This window comes from Barbus barbus, assembly GCF_936440315.1.
Source record: "Barbus barbus genome assembly, chromosome: 46".
Lineage (NCBI taxonomy): Eukaryota > Metazoa > Chordata > Actinopteri > Cypriniformes > Cyprinidae > Barbus > Barbus barbus.
Genome location: NC_136724.1, coordinates 3,883,101 through 3,903,748, shown reverse-complemented (window position 1 = coordinate 3,903,748; position 20,648 = coordinate 3,883,101). Strand labels below are relative to the sequence as shown.

The 20,648-nt window shown below is 40.7% G+C and overlaps 1 protein-coding gene across 1 annotated transcript; it reads left to right on the top strand.

The window, feature by feature from the left end:
• Positions 1 to 1,405: 1,405 nt before the first annotated feature.
• LOC306865221 (Krueppel-like factor 6) lies at positions 1,406 to 6,694 on the top strand. Its single transcript, XM_079409695.1, has 4 exons — positions 1,406 to 1,702; positions 3,152 to 3,725; positions 4,404 to 4,527; positions 5,860 to 6,694. Exons 1-4 carry the CDS (start codon positions 1,601 to 1,603, stop codon positions 5,909 to 5,911), a joined length of 852 nt encoding a protein of 283 aa, XP_079265821.1. The 5' UTR covers positions 1,406 to 1,600; the 3' UTR covers positions 5,912 to 6,694.
• Positions 6,695 to 20,648: the final 13,954 nt, after the last annotated feature.

The following is a 20,648-nucleotide window of genomic DNA, read 5'->3' as shown; positions in this document are numbered from 1 at the left end:
GACAAATGTAGCTTACTGCACTGTGAAATGTTTTTCACTGTTTTTTTTACTTTGCAGTATGAAATACACTATTATTGCATTAAGAATGTAGCCCTCAAGTTTTGATTCAATGTATCCTGTACTAAATATCACATACTTTTTTTTAGCACTGTTTACTCAGTTAAGTATATTTAAACTTGAACCCATTGCCAGATTTGGCCTACTAAATCATAAATTCAGCCCGAGTGACCAAACAGACAGATTAGGTTCATCGTACACCTCTTGCTTAGTCCAGACAGACCCCAAACAAGTGGCTATTTAAAGAGTGGACACAAGTCAACTGGGCAGTGCTGTGCTCACTAGGCTGTGTTCATTTACCAGAGTGACCACATTCTTCACGTCTGCATCATACAGATACGGTGGTTTCTATGAGAAGAGGTTTGTTTCTTTGAAGACTTTGAATGTATCCTCTTACTACAAATGGAGTGCAAGTAAATGTAACCTTGAAGTGAAGTCTAAAATGTCTGGAGAAAACTATCTGTTAGGATTCCTATTAATTTCAAAAGCAGTTGCTTGGCTGGCACACTCAGAAGAGAGCCATGATGTGCCATGTAATTTAAAAGACATGAATTAACATATTTTCATGATTAAGAATACACTGCAACTCAATGTTCTATCATTTCTAATCAGAGTACATTTAATATAATACTTAACATCTTACTAATCGGTCATCAAAGACATATAAATATTAATTTCACGTTTAAGAAGACAAAGTAAAAAACATGTAAGCCAACATGATGACTGATATAGATACAGTTTATCTTATTGGCTACATTTTCCAATTGCTTAATAAAGTTGTGTGCTGTTCAGATTCTTTCTCAATGTTTATAAGGCCTGCAGGGTAATTTTATTGCAGTATAAAACACTGGCTTCACTGATATCTGTCAAGTATTAGGAACATTTTATTTGCAGTATTTGAAAAATGCTTGGAACTCCTCCAAAGCCTAGCTTTTATTTGTAGGAGTTACTCAAGGGAGCTAAAAGCAAGTAAAATGGAAAACGAACATATTGCAACACACTAAAGTTCTCCAGAAGAAGCAACTGATTGCACACAGCGCTCGCGCTGGCCAAACCGAGACGCGTGCGACACTCCGTCGTCAAGAAACAGAAATGAGTGGTTTGAGCGCAGGGCCTTTATATACGCTTCTAAAAATATCGTCCAATCAGCGCGCGGGTCCGTTCAGTTGAATAGACCAATCACAGCGCCAGGAGGCAGGATTTATTTACGCACGCCACTGCGATTGGCTTAAAGTGATATCATTTGCGCTCGCGCAACCTATTCGCGTCTGATTGGACGCGCTGTGAGGGAACGTCACGCTATCACGAGGGAGTAGGCAGGCTACAAGGTTTGAATAGGGGAAGTTGACAGAGCGCTTTGCGTGAGTTCAGTGTTTGCAAATACAGAGTGATCTCAACAGAAGGACTAGCGGACTCTGAGCAAAGCGACGGCTGCACTGCGTTGCTGTTGCACGAAGAGGACGCTTGCTCGTCACACTTTACCTTTGATTCATCAAGATATATATATTGTTCTGTCTTTTATTGCCTGATACTTGGGATTGCAATGGATGTTCTACCGATGTGCAGCATATTTCAGGAACTTCAGATCGTTCTTGACACTGGCTGTTTCTCTGCATTGCCGTCGCTTGAAGAATACTGGCAACAGGTAACAATTTTTAAAGTGAAATGGAAACGGAGTTATTTACAATCCGCCGGCGCTGCGTTGAATGCAACATTGTAACATTCTAAATGTATTTGAATCGGTTACATGGTCGCGCGGTAAATGCTGTCAGTCTTATATAGAACGTGTCTGTATGTCTACATTATTGAACAAACTTGGTTTGACATACAGAGTATAGTTTTAGTTTTTTGACTGGCGAGCCAGATGTGTATTGCGTTGCAACCCGTAAAAAGCACAATATAGTGAGGAACATAACCGTGCTTCTTGTGCTTTTCCTACACAAACATAGACTGGTTGATGACAGTCTGCAGCACATGTTCTGTCACATAACGGGGTTTATAGGAGGTGCTTATTGACTGTCACAGCAGGTTCTGCTGCTTGATACTGATATTCTTGTGATTGAACTGTTGCAGTCGTATTCTTGGCACGACAGTATGAATGTTTCTGCTGAAATTGATCCAGGTAGTTTCCCTCAGGCTTGTCGGGATTCTGGCACGGTGCCATATGAATGTATCTCCTGGTATTTAAACATGCGTTTGCATCTAGTTGCTTATTTTTTACCCCCAGCATAAGCTGTTAAAGTGATATTTCAGCCAAAATGAAAATCTTTCGTCATTTCCTCGCCGTTATGCTGTTTCAAACCCATTCATTGCTTGAAAAAAAAAAAAAAGATGTTAGGCAGGATGTTAGCGACCGACAGCCTCAGTCACCATTCACTTACATTGCATCTTTTTTCCATACAACGCAAGTGAATGGTGACTTACACTGTCAGTCTGCTCAACATTCTATGGAAATCGAATAATGTTGAATAAATGACAGAAGTCTGAACTCTCGCTTTCAGGAACAAACATTTTACCAGATGAAGAGTCCGTAGAATCAGTAACTTGAGATTGTTCAGGCCATATTCTGCGCGGTAAACATCATAGTGGTTATCGAGGGTGTGCAGAGCTAAACCGCACAACTAAATGCTCACATTGAGCTGAAAAACACAGTTTGAAGTGTTTACCTCATCACCTCTCCACTCAAATGTAGTACATTCACACTTAATACGCGTTAAACTCGGTTTAAAATGCGTCCAGATGTACGCTGAGGGGACGTCAGGCTGATTGAATGAGGAAACTCGATCGAGGAAGTTCTGTGGCTTCCTTAAAAGGACTCTGACATGTCTGCATGACTCACTAGGGGATAACTGTTCCAGAAAGACACTATACAGCTCTCAAAGTCACATTTATACCTAATATACTGATTGTATTGCTCTTACATACTCCGTAATGTTTCAACATGACATAGTTTTACATATTTCAGCAGAAAATGTGTGAAAGTGCAGAGTGTGGTTAACCTAAACTAACCCTTGGCAGTCATGTGTGAAAGTTAGAGGAAACTCATTGAATCGGTCATGCGCATTCTAACATTGTGTTTTCTGTTTTGAATCAGACTTGTTTGGAGCTGGAGAGATATTTGCAGAGCGAGCCGTACGTCTCTGCGACTGACCTCGAGTTTGAGGGCCAGGAGGATCTTTGGAGCAAGCTCATCTTGGCTTGTGGAGATAAGGGAGATGGGAACGGCAACCTTCCCAGCGTCAAGGAGGACGACAATCAGGACTGCCAAATATTAGAAACCAACAGCATGAATTCGGATGCCAGCAGCGAGGCGTCTGACAGTTCGGAGGAGCTCTCGCCCACTCACATCTTTACCTCCAACCCGCTGGGCTCGGTTCTGACGGAGTCAGCGCATCACTTGAGTTCCTCTATCATCAGCACGCCTCCATCCTCGCCAGAGACGCCCCAGGAGCCCGGCGTCCCGCAGGTGTGGGGCTCCACGCAGACTGACTTGCACGTGCCGGTGAAGATCCGGCAAAACGGACTGGCGAAGGCCTCGGATAAGGCTTCCGCAGTAGGGGACGCCTCTCCAGACGGCAGGAGGAGAGTGCACAGGTGTCACTTCAACGGCTGCCGGAAGGTTTACACGAAGAGTTCTCACTTAAAAGCACATCAGCGGACTCACACAGGTAAGAACCTTCGCTGTTCGCTGTGACGTTGCTCCACATTGTCTCTATCAAACAGAAAGTGGAACCTCACGCGCTTCACTGAGGTTTCACATCTCCTGCGAAGTTGTGTAATGGAGTTGAGTTCACACAGGCAGTCCTCAGCTGCAAGGCTAATGTCACTCTGTGAATATTTGCCTCGCATGACTGCACGCCTAAACGGTGACCTAATCTGTTTGGAATGCGGCCCTGGACAGGAAGGAGGGGGCATCGGATGGGGGAAGGGAACGAAAGCCAGACAGGGTGAAAACAACCTGCGCTACCAAAACAGTTTTGGTTTCGTCATGGGAAAGATCTAGGCTTTTGAATGGGGATCTGGGTGGCCCCTTTTTTAAAGGGCCCCAGCATTCAAAACAAGCTCTGTGTGACGTGCATTGTTCGGTGTGCTGTTTATGCGCACACAGTATAGAAACAGACTTTTGGCATACCGTGCATTCCTGCAATCCTTGAGAGCTTGAGGGATCTTATTAAAGTTAAGACTCGTCTCGTAGACTGCGTGACCTGATGGATAAACATGCATCCTGTTTACAGATGCATTTTTGAGAGCATTAGCGAGCACACTGTTCTGCATTCCTTTCAGACTTGTGAATGTTTCCCAGCCAAAACCTGCTGGCTGAAAGGTGTTTGTGTTTTTGTTTACAGGTGAGAAGCCGTACAGGTGTTCATGGGAAGGCTGCGAGTGGCGCTTTGCGAGGAGCGACGAGCTAACCCGACACTTCAGGAAGCACACTGGTGCAAAGCCATTTAAATGCAGTCACTGTGACAGGTACGCTCAGTTCTGTCTCGATATCTCTCCCTGTGACAGTCATGAAAGCCCGTCTCTCTCTCTCTCTCTCTCTCTCTCTCGCCGCATGCCTGATCCTTTGATGCGTGCGTCAGTGAAACGCGACGGATTCTGCATTCAGCATTGATTCCGTTTTATCGGTTCATCGATGAGAGTCGCCCCATTATGTTTGGATTTTATCACTTAATTACCTAATCGCATTAAATGCTTGAAAGCGCAATAGTCACACAGTCCCAATACTGTATTGATATCCTCTGCATTTTATGACCAAACGCGCCTCTCCTGTTTGTCATCACTTCCTCTGTTAATCATTTCCCTCCCTGAGAGCTTTGTGCTTTGAACACTATTGTTTGCTCAACTTCCCTTTTTGGCGTTTTGTTTCCGTGGTTACTGGATGCAAAACATTTCATAGTTCTCCTTTAAAACAAAACATTTGATCATCTTTTCCAGACCCACACTGAATCTGTGCCAGCAGTTCTATTTTTGCAGAATCGGAACACCCAGCATTCATAAAGTTCTGCAAACTTTGGATAATTTAATACTTTTAATACTTTAAGATAGAAATAAAAGTTTACTATTCTCAGCTTGAGACTTAATGATAATGTTTGGGGCTGGGGCTCAGATTATTATAACCTTGAGAACATTTTATTTTTATTTGGTTGTATTTTATTAAAATTGTATTTTTTATTACTTTATAATATTTTCTTAAAAACAACAAACCTTTATAATGCATTACCAAATTTATTTTTAAAATCAATAAATTATTTCATTCATTCATTTATTCATCCCACCACAAAAAAAATAAAATAAATAAATTAAAAAAAAAAAAAATAAAAAAATATATATATATATATATATATATATATATATATATATATATATATATATATATATATATATATATAGAATATAATTTTTTTTTTTTTGTTAATATATTGCTAGAGAAATGTAGAAATTGTACAGCTATACTTTCATTCTGTGATGCTATAAACTTTCACTTTTACTAAAAAATTATGGCACATGGTGTGTGGTGCATTGTCTATAACCTTTTTTTAACAGTTTACAACCAGTTTAAATCTCATCTGCATATTTTCATAATTTTCTCTGCTAATTCTGCACAGAGAATGCTAATTCTCTCTTTCCTTTCATTAGCCTTCATAGCACCTATTCCTGTTTGACAAATTCACCTCGAGGGCCACTAGGGGCCTCATCAGTGACGCAATGCGCAGATCTCTACCTTTGATCACACTTTGACTTCGGTGGCCCTTGGCTAACTTTGTTTTTCACCTTTCCTCTCGCTGTTTCTTCCTCCAGGTGTTTCTCCAGGTCGGACCACCTGGCCCTGCACATGAAGAGGCACCTTTGAGCGGGCCGCAGCTTCACGTTGGGGATATGTTGTGTCCTGACCAGCTTCCTGGTTGACCTGGCCCTGCAAGAAATGAGGGGGAGTGTGTTCCAGCCAAAGCATGCCATTTTGCACCATATCCTGTGCCTCCGTGAGCCCTGGGATAAAGGCGGACTGACTGGTTGTTGAAACGAAAAAGGAAGGGACAAAATCACGTATGAAGAACCGAGGATGATTTATAAAAAAAAAAAAGAAAAAGTGAAAAAAAAAAAAGAAAAAAAAAAAAAAAGAGCGAATGAATGGTGTGTTGTATGGTGCATGATGTTTCGGGACAACTCCTGGACTATACACTGGTACTTTAAAACAAATCCTTAAGCAAGCCTGTTTGACGTGAGCAGATGAATGTCCCGTGTGCGAAGAAGGGTGGGAGGGGGTTACCAGTGTATCGCTGTGGGCTGAATAGTGTCGGGGAACAAGTTACGTTTTTGTTTCCATGCGGTATGTGAGAACCGTGAGTGAAGCCGTGAGACTGAGAACTCCTGCCAGACGCCCCCGGGCTCCGGGATTCTGGGGGACGTAGCAGCCAGGGTTTCACCCCCTGCCCCCAACTAAAGGGGGGGCGGAAGCTCGGTCCTGAATGAAAGTGGCTTTTTTGGTGTTTGGTGCAGCTACTAAATGTGCAATGTGTTCTGTAGCTTGTTATTTGACAGGCTACAAAAGCTCATTTGTAGTCCATTGTATAAGCTGTGTGCTTAGAGGTGTAACACAATTATAACTTCACTATCATAAACAGGTGTTGCATGGTATTGGGGTTTGTACTTTTTTTTTTTTTTTTTTTAATAGATTCCAATAAAGCGCAGCTAAATACAATTGGGTTAAATGTTACAATATTGTACAGAAACGCATTGATCATTCTTCACTCTAAATTCCCTCTTTTCTTTCTGGTAGAGGGAAGAATCCTATCGATCAGCAACCATTTCATACAAGACTCGTTTTGTCATCTCGAAGACTAAAATCTCTCTTTCTATCTCCATTTTACCTGTTATTAATGCTCTGTTGGCCTTAATGGTGCCTTATGCAAGTGACCTTTCCCATTGGGAGTCACAAAATGTCTTGTATAAGTGATTGAAAAGGCTTTATTAAGGCTCTGTTTCACCTGGACATGCACCTTTCCTATTTCCGAGGTCACTGTAGCCTAGCCCTTGTAGATACATAATGTATTATTATTATTCTTGAGCATGCAATTTCAATATTAGACTTGCCCTCACATTTCTAGATCTGCAAGCACTTAAAATACGGATTTGGTATCTACTGAACATTTTGAATACGCTTTAGACGCAAGATCTCTATCTGTGGAGGTGTGTGCAAGACAAAAAGCACTTAGTGCGAAAACAGGCCGTTGTATAACACAAGGCCGAATGTTTGTGGAATGCCCCCCCTCGTCCCTTGTAACTAAGAGTAAAGGAAAAGAAACGCCTAAAGATTTATTGTAATTAACAAGCTGCAGTCAGACAAGCCTTGCCTTGTACTGCCTCTCTGTAATGAATTGCTGAAGGCCCTGCCTGCTACAGACTGCTGACTCGGGCAGTTCGATATTGACCTGTCTGGATGCCGTTGTTTTAGTCCAGCGACAGTATTGTGGAAACCGTGCACAGCCATCCAGAAAGATAAAAGATATATCACCCACCTTTTCAACATTTACAATGGAAATTTACAGACGTGGGGTCGAACGCCACATGGATAAAGCCTCTCGGCTGGCTGTTTGCGATCTGAAATGTAAACTATAATGCTTTCAGGGACTAAACGATTGATTAAACTTATTGTATATAGTTATGTGCTTGAATTATTGGAGTCTAATTGCTGTGGTTTCTTGAGGTTTGACACCGTTGCATGTCGAGCAGCTACGTGGATACAGATTGTAAGAAAAGTAACTTGAAGCAGCTTGTGCTGCCATTAAATCAGACCAGCCTGGGATTTGTGGGCAAAGAACATTGTGTCTTTCCAACAGTGGCCAATATTAGTCGAGTGGTAATGGAGCCTTAATCAAGTTTTCCATTTGCTTGCTTCAACCAACACTTTCTATCACGTGTCTTTTCTCTCATGAATCCCTCTTGTCTAAATAATATTTGTACAAAAGAATAAAAACAAAAGTTAGAATGAAAAATGCAAAAAAAAAAAAAAAACTTTTCTAAGATTTTGTTTATTTTTTTATTTTGTTTATTTTTTTTGCTTTATATGAATTTTATTTGAAATTGTTTTGCAAAATTGTTATATTTCTGTATGAATGTATTTTTTATTGGAATAATAAGAAATTCTTATCGGACAAGTTGGATTTGTTGTTTTGCTTCACTTTATTTCATTAGATTTTAGTGATTTAAAAAATATAGTTCAATATTACAATATTTTCAGTGGTGGTTAGCAAAGTTGAACAAAACAACTAAACCTACTATAAGTATTAAACTTTGATAACCAAACTTTGGGTTACAGACAAGATGTGTCAAATTGAGCTTTTATGAACAGACTTACAATAATAAAATGAGTGAAAATCCCAGAGGAACCTGAGCCACGCATCCAAAATAGACATAAAGTTCTTCTTACTTAGTTGAACCAGTAAGGAATCGCTAAGAACAGTTGAGCAACTGCACTAAAACACCCAGAACACCTTCGAGCCACATAGCTATGCCATATCATTGTAGCAGTAATGACAAGCACCACCTCTTCAGAAAATGTAAAAATCAAGTCTTTAATATAATATAAACACAAAGTGATTTTAAAAGATTAATCTTTTGTATCAACTACTTGAGATCTCACCAGAGTGGAGGATATGCTGATGAATGACAATTAAATGCATTAGCGGTGAAACACTCATGTTCATAAATTCCTCGCTCTCATATGTTGTGCAAAAGTTGGTCTCAAAACCCACTAGAGGGGATGTTCCACAGGCTTGTCAAAATAGACAAATGCGTTCCCACAGAAAAACATTGCAAATTGCCGCCTTTGTGAATTGCTAAAGGGGGAAACATGCCTGAGGTGATTCTTGGCAGGTGGAGCGCTGAAATATTTTGCCAAGGATTTGTTGGCTTTTCTAAACATTTAAAAATGGCCATTCGTCTGTTTATTCTCAGCATCATGTTGAAGATATATATATATATATATATATATATATATATATATATATATTATACGCACACACATACAGTAATTAGGAATTTAGCATTTTTAATTAAAATAAGATTGATACATAGTATAACTGAAATATTTATATGAATATTCATCACTTTGATATGTCCAAAATTGATAATTGTTATCCAGCATGATCATATAATGTTCCAAAGAGCATCTTGGTTTCGATGGAAGTGGTAAATATGACCGTCTGTGCAAAGTTCACACGAGTTCACATGTTCAAAGAACCCAATTTAGTTGTTCAGTGATCTATAAATGTTGCAGAATCTTAATATAATAATATATACGTTATCTTAATATGTTTTTATTGTGGACTTTGGACTCCACTATACCTGTCATTTCATCCAGACGTATTAAGGGAGAAGTTTCACAACATGCCAGTTCACTGAAGGTGAAAATCGTGGGAAACTTGTTACATTACATAACTCAATTACGGCTACGCCTCTGATAATACAGCAGTAGTTTTCCATGTTTCTCAATGCTATGCTGATGTTGATGCTACAACACTGAGCTGCACTGAAAAGTCGCTTATTATTCTGTGTAGCTAACAGATCCTAAAGTGGAAGCAATTATATGCAGCCTTGGAAAGTCACACAGCAACATCAATCCTTTAAAGGTCAAGTGCCCCCAAATCCATCATTAAATTTAACTGAAGGATCTCAGTCCATGCTTTATGATGTTTAAAAGGCAAGATCAATGCGTCAAATGATCTATATTTATGTACGGCATTGTTTAATATGCCTTTAATAGCCATAAAATTAGCAGGGCAGTTGAGGAACATGCTCAAAGAACCAAATGTTTGATGTGACGCATTAGTCGGTATGTGAGCGTGCTTTCCCACGTTTACCCTCGGGGTTCCCCTAATCCTGGAATGCCAAATCTAGATACATTTCTCTAGCATATGACACATGCCCTACCTTAATGTACATTTAGTGCACTTGCAGCCCACCATAATTCACAACATGCATCCGTAGGTATTCAAACATAACTTGTCTGTGTGTGTGTGTGTGTGTGTGTGTGTGTGTACAGGTTTATATATCCTGGTGGGGACTTAAACCTGAATACACACAGACTCATGGGGACTCATGTCACGATGGGTACCTAAATTGGGGTCCCCTTGGATATAAAAGATTATAAATCATACAGAATGAGTTTTTTTTTTTTTTTTTTTTGAGAAAGTAAAAATGCAGAAAGTTTCCTGTAAGGGGTAGGTTTAGGTGTAGGGCAATAGAAAATATGGTTTGTACAGTATAAAAACCATTATGCCTATGGAGAGTCCCTAGAAGGATAGCTGACCAGACTGTGTGTGGTGTGTGTGTGTGTGTGTTTGAATAGAACCTTGAAGGGATTGTTCACCCAAAAATGAAAATTCTGTCATTATTTACTTTATTGTGTTGAGAATTCTTTCATTATTTACTTTATTGTGATCCCCCCCCCCCCCATACATCAAGGGACAATTTTACTAAACAGGGCAAATTAGCCCGAGAGTGAAATTCCAAAACAGCGCCAATGTGAGGGGAAATTTCTGGGGGTGATTTACTAACAATGTTAAATTAAAGAACACAGACGCAACATAATATACCAAGTGCAAGTAGAGCAGTCGCAAATAAAGAATAAAGAAATAAAGAAGCCGCAGTACGTTGAAAAGAACCAGAGGCCAAAAAAATGAAGGGTTGCAAGACATTTTGATAGAGCTGGTATTGCATGACTCCTTGTTGAGGGTTCAAAGTCGTCTTTTATTTCCTGAAGCAAATTAAAAATAACATGGCTTGGCAAACGATGTTCTGATAATGTGTTCTTTCCAAATAAATTAATACGCGCTGAAAGTCCTCTCCCTTCTACCACGTGCTCTCTGTTCTCTACGGCGCCTCCAAAAATTGCATCCATTTCAAGCGCAAAATATTTTAAGACATGCTTTTTTGGGGATGTTAAATAATGGCGCAAATGCCTGTAATTTGACGAGTGCAAACGTTAGTAAAACGCATTGCGTGATTCATTCAAATACTCTCCTCCCAAATATTTTGCATCTGAAAGGGAAACTCCTAGAAATGCACATTCAATAAGATCAGGTGCAAAAATAACTGTGTCCACGCCTTTTCAGCGATAATTCGTCACTGTGCATCTTTAGTAAAACCTGACAGTACTATTTTAACGCCAAAAGACGGTTTGCGCTGGTGCAAGCTGTTAGTAAAATTGGCCGTAAAAGTCTAGTGATGTTTTGGACCCCACTGTCTTTCATTGTATGGACAAAACAGTTCTTCAAAATGTATTATTTTGTCTAATTGTTTTAGAACAAATTGATGGTGAGTAAATAAACAGAGAACTTTAATATTTGGGTGAGGTATCACTTTAAACACTTTCATAGTTTACATTTTAGATGTTGGCAAAAATTTTAATATTACACGTATCAGTGTCTATCTAAAGATTAAGAATATGCATGTGTTTTACTACCAGACTTTATGTATGAACACTTATGTAAGAGCCATTTTGTCTTTATTTAAACCTTATGTAAGTGTGTGTCCAGTAGGGGTCTCTCTTTTGGTTAATTGGTTGCTGAATATAGGTAGGAACCTTCCTTCAGGTGACATGTGTTGCTGGAGGGAAGGTGCATACAGTTTTTTGTCCGCTACGCTATGCTGCACTGTATGCCATGCTGAGGAAAATCTGTACTGGTGAAGGACTTGGAACTGTGGATTTATTGACTGTTTGTTGGACTCTTGCTTACTAGATGTATTACTCTTATTACTTTAATGAGGACCAGTCACGGTAAAATAAATCTACAATGTAAGCATATTAACTTGGTGTGGACATTGCAGTGAATAACAACCCAAGCGAGCGCGTCCATTAACATGCACCTTCCAGCAGCCATCAGCTGCTTAAAGTAATCGACTTGGCTGCTTACATTTAGTCAAAAAATTGTTTTTACTCAAAAGGAACTGAGTTTGCCTATTTTTGCATTGGAGTCTCATTGTCTATTGAACGGGATTGAGTGGAATGTTGGAGGAACTTTGCATCGATTTCGTTTACATCTGAGATAAGCTGCAGCCACGACAGGAGGACATCGCATATCTGTGGATTATATGTGTGCGTCGTTGCTTTTGGGTCAGGGACCATCTACCAGCGCGAGGAAAGACACTGGAGCTGCTCTACAAACGTCAGCAAAGGAGCTTTTGTTCATATGGCGCCCAACGTGAAGAGGTATGTCTAGAAGCGCTACTTATGAATGGCCATTTAATTTTCTGTGCACACAACATGGGGACATAAATCCAATGCATTGGTTGTCAAAGAGTATAACTAACTTTGCGAACTAGATTCATTGTTGATTCGATTGTGCTTTGAAAACGGTAGATCATGGAGTCTGCTGAAACTGAGCACAGGTCTATGGAAGCGCTTCAGTTGAACAAGGGTGTTTTTACTGATGTTGATGTTCAAATGGACAAACAAAAACGTGTTGTGAAATTAACTCCTAAAGCGTTTGTAGAAAGGATTGAAAGGTTGCAGAGTGATAGGAAATCTGTATTAACTAAAGCTACTAATTTAAGGAAAAAGATACAAGGTCTGATGCAACAAAGAAATGTAAAAGAGGTGCAAAGTGCTTTTGTTGATCTTTTGGATTTGTGTGATGAAGTAAAAGGTATTCATGGTTCTTTGATGGGTATGTTACCTGAAAGTGAGAAGGAAAAACATGACACATGGTTTAAGGCAAAAATGATTGTACATAATGATGTTATTTCTGAAATCAAAATGTGGGTATCATGTAATGAAAATGTTGAAAATACTACAACTGAGGTCATGAATGACAATGTTGATGGGGTTAATCCAGATGATAGTATTTCAAATGTTGGTAGTAGACATCCAAGTAAAACGAGTACAAGCAGTAGTGTTTCTTCTGCCAGAATAATAGCCGAGGCAAATAAGGCTGCACTGCTTGCTCGTATGTCAGTTTTAAAGGAAAGACAGGACTTGGAGGAGCAAGAGCAGATGATTAAGAGGAAAAAGGAGCAAATGGAACTAAAGGCAATGCTATTAGAATCCAATGCTAAACTTGCAGTTCTAAAGGCCTCTGAAAGTCACAGTGTTTCTAATGCCTCTCATGTTGTGAAGTCTCAATTGGAAAAGGAAGAAGGGAAAGCATCTGCAACTCTTAAATCCAATGGCAGAGGAGTTTGTACTTGTTGGCTATAGCAAAACTGCAAATAAAGTGCCAGCAGTGGATCCCTCTTTGACGTCTTCTGTGCCATATCAGGAAATTCACCAGCAGCCTTGGCATGAATGTGTGGACTCAGAAAGGCGGAATTCCCAGCATGCATTAGGAGACACATCAGTTCAACCTCTTAGACCTTTTGCATCTGAAATGATTACTCGACCTACATCGGTTCAACATGGACAACAAGCATCTGAAATGATTCTTTGGCCACAAATGCGGAGTCAGTATGATGACATTGGCACTGTAATGCAAAGGCAAAATGAAATAACATCCGCTCTTGTCCAACAGCAACGTTGTTCCTCTTTACCAGCCAGAGATATACCTTTATTTGATGGAGATCCTTTTCAGTATGTTTCGTTTATCAGAGCATTTGAAAAGGGAGTGGAGGAGAAGACAAGCGGTAGTGATTGTTTATATTACTTGGAACAGTTCACCAGGGGGCAGCCACAAGAGTTGGTACGTAGTTGCCGACACATGACCCCGGACCTTGGCTATGCTAAGGCAAAACAATTATTGCAGGAACATTTTGGCAATAAGTACAAGATTGCCACTGCTGAAAGAGCCTTGTCTTGGCCCGCAATAAAAGGGGAGAATGTCAATGCATTGCAATCGTATGCCCTTTTTCTGCGTGGTTGTTGCAACGTCACTGAGGATTTGCAATACCTTCAGGAGTTAGATATGCCAAGCAATATGAGAGTTATTATGTGTAAATTGCCTTTTAAGATCAGAGAGCGGTGTAGAACTGTCGCACATAATATTCTGGAAAATACTCAATGTAGAGCTTTGTTCAAAGATCTTGTGAATTTTATTGAAAGACAGGTGGGCATCCTAATGGATCCCTTGTTTGGTGATATTAGGGATTTGCCAACGATCACAAGACCTGTTAATCGACCAAGGCTATGTCCAGAAGGCAGAGTTAAGGGAAACATCTTTGCCACTAATATTGCACCATTGGAATCTGGGGAAACCTCTACGAATATGAGGACAGAATTGTCACCAAACAATTCTAAAGTGATTCCATTATGTGTGTGGTGTGATAGGCATCATGTATTGGAGTACTGTCAACAATTTAAAAGTAAGAAGCAAAGGGAAAGGATGGACTTTCTAAAGGAGAAAGAGCTTTGCTTTGGTTGCTTAAGTGCTGGGCACATGAGTCGTAATTGTGGCAAGCGGTTGACTTGCAGGATATGTAGTCAGCACCATCCCACTGTGCTTCATGTTGACAGATGTATGGCCAATTCAGAGGAGGCGGAGGTATGCAAGTTCGTAGGATCTGCCGAAACATGTGGTCATACAGGGGCCGGAAAAGATCGCTGTCTGCTTTCTATCTTACCAGTTCACGTTAAGCCCAGTAAAGGAGATCAGATAATCCAGACGTATGCATTCCTGGATCCTGGCAGTTCTGCGACTTTTTGTACTGAAAGTCTTATGCAGCGGCTTAATCTTTCTGGTAGAGGAACTCAGTTTCTGTTACAAACTATGGGACAGGAAAGAGTTGTATCAGCATACGCACTCTCAGGTTTGGAAGTGTCTGGTATTAATGGTAACATCTTCCACAAACGCTCACACAGAAACAAATGCCTGTAAGTTCTGACAACATTGTGTCTAAAGGAGATTTGTCTAAGTGGCCTTACCTGGCAAAGGTTAAAATTCCCCGCATAATGGCTAACGTTGATTTGTTGATTGGAAACAACGCTCCTAAGATGTTAGAGCCTTGGGAAGTCATAAACAGCCATGGGGATGGCCCTTATGCTATGAGAACGGCATTAGGTTGGGTCATCAATGGTCCTTTGCATACAGGTAGCTTTGAGGCTGAAGACTGTGCTGCAGTGGTTAACAGGATTTCTGTGTGTAGATTGGAAGAGATGTTGTTTAAACAATATAACCATGACTTCAATGAAAGAGCTGCAGAAGAGCAAGGATTGTCAAGAGAGGATATTAGATTTTTGGAGATTGCAGAGAGTTCTGCCAAGCTTCAGGACAATCATTACACTTCGAAGTTACCATTTAAAAAAGAAAATGTGTATCTTCCTAACAATTTCTCTGTGGCAAAACAGCGGATACTTGGATTGAAAAGGAGATTCCAGAGAGATGATCCGTTTTATCAGGAGTACGTATCATTTGTAAATGAAATGATCAAAAAGGGATATGCAGAACAAGTGCCCATTCATCAGCTTAAACGTCAGAGCGGAAAGGTGTGGTACATTCCTCACCATGGTGTACGTCATCCCAAGAAGAGGAACTTGCGGGTGGTTTTTGATTGTGGTGCTGCATTCAATGGAACATCTTTGAATCAAGTCCTTTTACAAGGTCCCAATTTTACAAGCACATTGATTGGAGTCCTCTTGAGATTTAGGCAGGAGTCTGTAGCGGTCATGGGTGACATACAATCAATGTTTCATCAGGTTCGGGTGGCAGAAGAGGACCGGGACTTTATCCGTTTTTTGTGGTGGCAGAACGGAGATTTTACAAAAGAAGTGGCAGTGTTTCGCATGAATGTCCATCTCTTTGGGGCTGTCTCCTCTCAGAGTTGTGCTGCCTTTGCTTTGAGAAAAACAGCAGATGATCATCAATCTGAGTTCCGATAAGAGGTTGTTCAAACTCTCAAAGAAAACTTTTATGTAGATGATTGCCTTAAGAGTGTGGCTTCTGAAGATGAAGCAGTTTGTTTAGTTAATGATCTTTCCATTCTTTGTCAGCGAGGAGGTTTTACTCTGACAAAATGGAGTAGCAACAAGCGCACTGTCCTGCAAACCATTCCCGAGGAGCACCGAGCCAAAGAGTGGAAGGAGCTGGATCTGGATAGGGACAGCCTGCCTGTTGAGAGAGCACTTGGATTGCTGTGGTGTGCGGAAACTGACTCATTTAAGTTCAAAATGGAGGTCCAGGAGAAGTCTGTACAAGACGTGGGATGTTGTCAGTTTCCAGCTCAGTATACGATCCACTTGGGTTTTTGGCACCAGTTGTGCTACCTGCTAAGATTATGCTATAGGAGTTATGTCGGAGGAATTTTGGATGGGATGAGACCGTGCCCTACGACATTTTGCGTGACTGGACAAGGTGGTTGAAGGAGCTGAATACACTGTCTGAATTCAAAGTTGAGAGATGCGTTAAGCCCATAAGCTGTGGGTCTTGCATAAATGCTCAGCTTCATAATTTTTCAGACGCAAGTGAACAGGGGTTTGGTACGGTCACTTACCTTAGAATCCAGAATAGCAACGGTGACATTCATGTTGCCTTCCTCATGGGCAAAGCCAGAGTAACACCTTTAAAGATCATTACTGTTCCCCGTTTGGAGTTAACTGCGGCCGTGATTGCTGTTCGTGTTGACCTGATGTTAAAGAAAGAGCTGAGGCTCCAGTTGCACGAATCTGTCTTTTGGACAGACAGCACATCTGTGCTCAAGTATGTTATGAATGAGGACAAGCGTTTTCATACTTTTGTTGCAAACAGAGTCTCTATTATCAGAGAAAGCACAAAGATATCACAGTGGCGATATGTTGGCTCAAAGGAGAATCCAGCTGATGATGCATCCAGAGGAAGGAGGGCTGGAGATTTTATTAAGAAAAACCGATGGATAAAAGGTCCCAAGTTTCTGTACAAATCTTGTGCATACTGCAGTATGGGTTGACGACCTTGAGGTCAACAAAGAAGCTGTTGTAAATGTGGTAAATACTCAAGGTTCACTGAAGGGTACAGATTGGCTCATGGCTTACTTTTCAGATTGGAGGAAACTTCGAGTAGCAGTTGCCTGGTTGCTTAGGTTGAAGAGGATATTATTGTTGAGAAGAACTCGCAAGAGGATGGAGACAGATATTGCTGATGGCAACAAGCAAAGTGCCTTGGTGCAAGAGAGTCGAATAGTTAAAGGTGCAACAGGAGGACAAAGCTTGTCAGCAGAAGATCGTATGGAAGCTGAGCTGGCCATAATTTGCTACTGCCAACAGCAAAGATTCCCTGAGGAGATCGCTGCTTTGTCTTCTGGAAAGGATATAGTAAGCAAACAGAGTACCATCTATAAGCTGGACCCATGGTTGGATGATGTGCTTTTGAGAGTCGGAGGGCGGCTGACACGAGGCTCTTTGCCAGAAGATACAAAATATCCACTACTCCTCAGTAAAGATCAGCATGTGTCTACCCTCATACTGAAGGATTTACATCAACAGCTTGGCCATAGTGGGCGTAACCACATGTTGTCTATATTAAGGAGGAGGTATTGGATCACAGGTGCCACCTCAGCTGTCAGAAGGATCATAGCAGAATGTTGTTTCTGTAAAAGATATAATGGCCGGATGATGGGGCAGAAGATGGCTGACCTACCCAAGGAGAGGATTCTGCCAGATCATCCACCATTTACCAACACGGGTGTTGATTATTTTGGACCAATATTGGTGAAGAAGGGAAGAGGCACAGCGAAGCGTTATGGTGTCATCTTCAGCAGAGCAGTTCACCTTGAATTGGCTACTTCTCTTGACACAGATGCCTGTATTAATGCTCTGCGTCCATTTATCAGTAGAAGAGGACAAGTGGAGCATCTTCTATCAGATAATGGTACAAATTTTATAGGGGCAAAGAGAGAACTTGGGGAGGCACTTTCATCATTGAATCAGGCTAACATGGAGTTTCAATCCTCCTGCTGGGTCCCATTATGGTGGGGTTTGGGAGCGAGTCATCCGCATGTTGAGGAAAATCCTCACTGCAGTTCTCCAACAGCAGATGCTTGATGACGATGGTTTTCATACGGTCTTGTGTGAAGTTGAGGCCATCTTAAACGATCGACCAATAACCAAATTTTCTGATGATCCAATGGATCTTGAAGCTCTGACCCCTAATCATATTCTGTTGCTGAAAGGAAAACCGACATTATCTCCTAGATTGTTTGATGCACATGATTTGTACATAAAAAGAAGGTGGAGACGGGTCCAATACATTTCCGATCTCTTTTGGAAGAGATGGGTGAGAGAATACTTACCTTTGCTGCAGGAGAGGCAGAAATGGAATAAAACTAAGAATAGCCTGGAGACATTGTGACCATTATGGATCCAACGGCGCCTCGAGGCTCCTGGCCACTCGGAAGAGTTTTGGAAACATTCCCTGACACAAAGGGGTTGGTTCGCTCTGTCCGTTTACAAACTAAGACCAGTGTTATAGACAGGCCTGTAGCGAAGCTTTGTTTTTTACATGAGTCTATGGGCTAAGGGGTGTATCACTATTTGTATTTATGTGTGGCTCTTTATGTGTTGGGAATTGGTATGTTTGATTCATTCCAATTAGGGGCCGGTATGTAAGAGCCATTTTGTCTTTATTTAAACCTTATGTAAGTGTGTGTCCAGTAGGGGTCTCTCTTTTGGTTAATTGGTTGCTGAATATAGGTAGGAACCTTCCTTCAGGTGACATGTGTTGCTGGAGGGAAGGTGCACACAGTTTTTTGACCGCTAAGCTATGCTGCACTGTATGCCATGCTGAGGAAAATCTGTACTGGTGAAGGACTTGGAACTGTGGATTTATTGACTGTTTGTTGGACTCTTGCTTACTAGAAATGAGGACCAGTCACGGTAAAATAAATCTACAATGTAAGCATATTAACTTGGTGTGGACATTGCAGTGAATAACAACCCAAGCGAGCGCGTCCATTAACATGCACCTTCCAGCAGCCATCAGCTGCTTAAAGTAATCGACTTGGCTGCTTACAACTTATGAATACTAACTTTGCATGCAGAGCAAAGTCAGCAATCTTACTGAATTTTGGGCATTGTGTTTTCTTGAGAAATTCTGAAGGCAAAGTATTGTCAGGCGAGCTGAAATGAAAAGCAATGTCACGACATCAAAGGCTGCAGTTGCCAGAGGGTGAGGGGTGAGTGTGAAACCGTGAGCTGTTTGAATATTCTCCTTCAACCCCATTAGCTTCAAAGAAAGACACTGGAACTTGGTTTAGAAGATGGAATAATTATTAATGGTACCTGGAAAGCCAAGAATCACTATTACTATTGTTCATATACTGTGAATGAACTCTTAATATAAGTATTAAACTTTAGAACATATCATCCCATACTGCTGTGCAGTGGACATGCACGATAAACCATCATTGCATTTTTGTAATTAGTTGTGCTGTTTGTATTTGCAGTGCTTTTCTGTATTTGATTTGTTTGTGAGTATTTGCAGTGTGTTTCTGTATTTGGCTGCTTTGTGAGCATTTGGAATGTCTCTTTCTGTATTTGGTCGTGTTGTGAGTATTTGCAGTATGTTCCATGTTTCTTTATTTGTTTGTGAGGTGAGTATTTGCAGCACATTTTGTTATTTGCATTACCTTTCTTTGTTTGCTTGCATCAAGTATTTGCAGCATTTTTCTTTATTTGTTTGCATTGTGGGATTTGCAACACCTTTCTGAGTTTGGTTGCTTTGTGAGTATTTGCAGTGCATTTCTGTATTTGTTTGTTATATTTGCAGCGTGTTTCTGTGTTTATTTGCTTTGTGAGAATTTGCAGCGCATATTTTTCTACAATGGTGTGAAAAAGTTTTTGCCCCCTTCCTGTTTTTTTTCTTTTCTTTTTTTTTTTTTTTTTTTTTATATTTGTCACACTTGAATGATTCAGATCATCAAACAATTTTTTATATTACACAAAGATAACCCATGTAAATACAAAATGCAGTTTTGATTTAATTTATTAAGGGAAAAAAGCTGTCCAAACCTGCCTGGTCCTACGTGAAAAAGTAATTGCCCCCTAAATCTAAGAACTGGTTGTGCCACCCTTTACGGCAACAACTGCAATCAAGAGTTTGTGATAACTGGCAATGAGTCTTTCACATTGCTGTGGAGGAATTTTTGCCCACTCTTCTTTGCGGAATTGTTTTAATTCAGACACATTGGAGGGTTTTCAAGCATGAAAGGACTGTTTAAGGTCATGCCACAGCATCTCAATCGGATTTAAGTCCAGACTTTGACTTGGCCACTCCAAAACCTTAATTTTGTTTTTCTTGAGCCATTCAGAGGTGGACTTGCTGGTGTGTTGGGATCATTGTCCTGCTGCATAACCCAAGGTGTGCTTGAGTTTGAGGTCACAAACTGATGGCCGGACATTCTCCTTCAGGATTTTCTGATAGAGAACAGAATTCATGGTTCCATCAGTTATGGCAAGTCATCCAGGTCCTGCAGCTGCAAAGCAGCCTCAGACCATCACACTACCACCACCATGTTTGACTGTTGGTATGATGCTCTTTTTATTAAATGCTGTGTTGGTTTTACGCCAGATGTAACGGAACATGCACCTTCCAAAAAATTCAACTTTTGTCTCATCAGTCCACAGAATATATGAGATGAGTCGTCATTGTGCTCTTGGAGTAATTTTTGTAGGCCAGCCACTCCTGGGA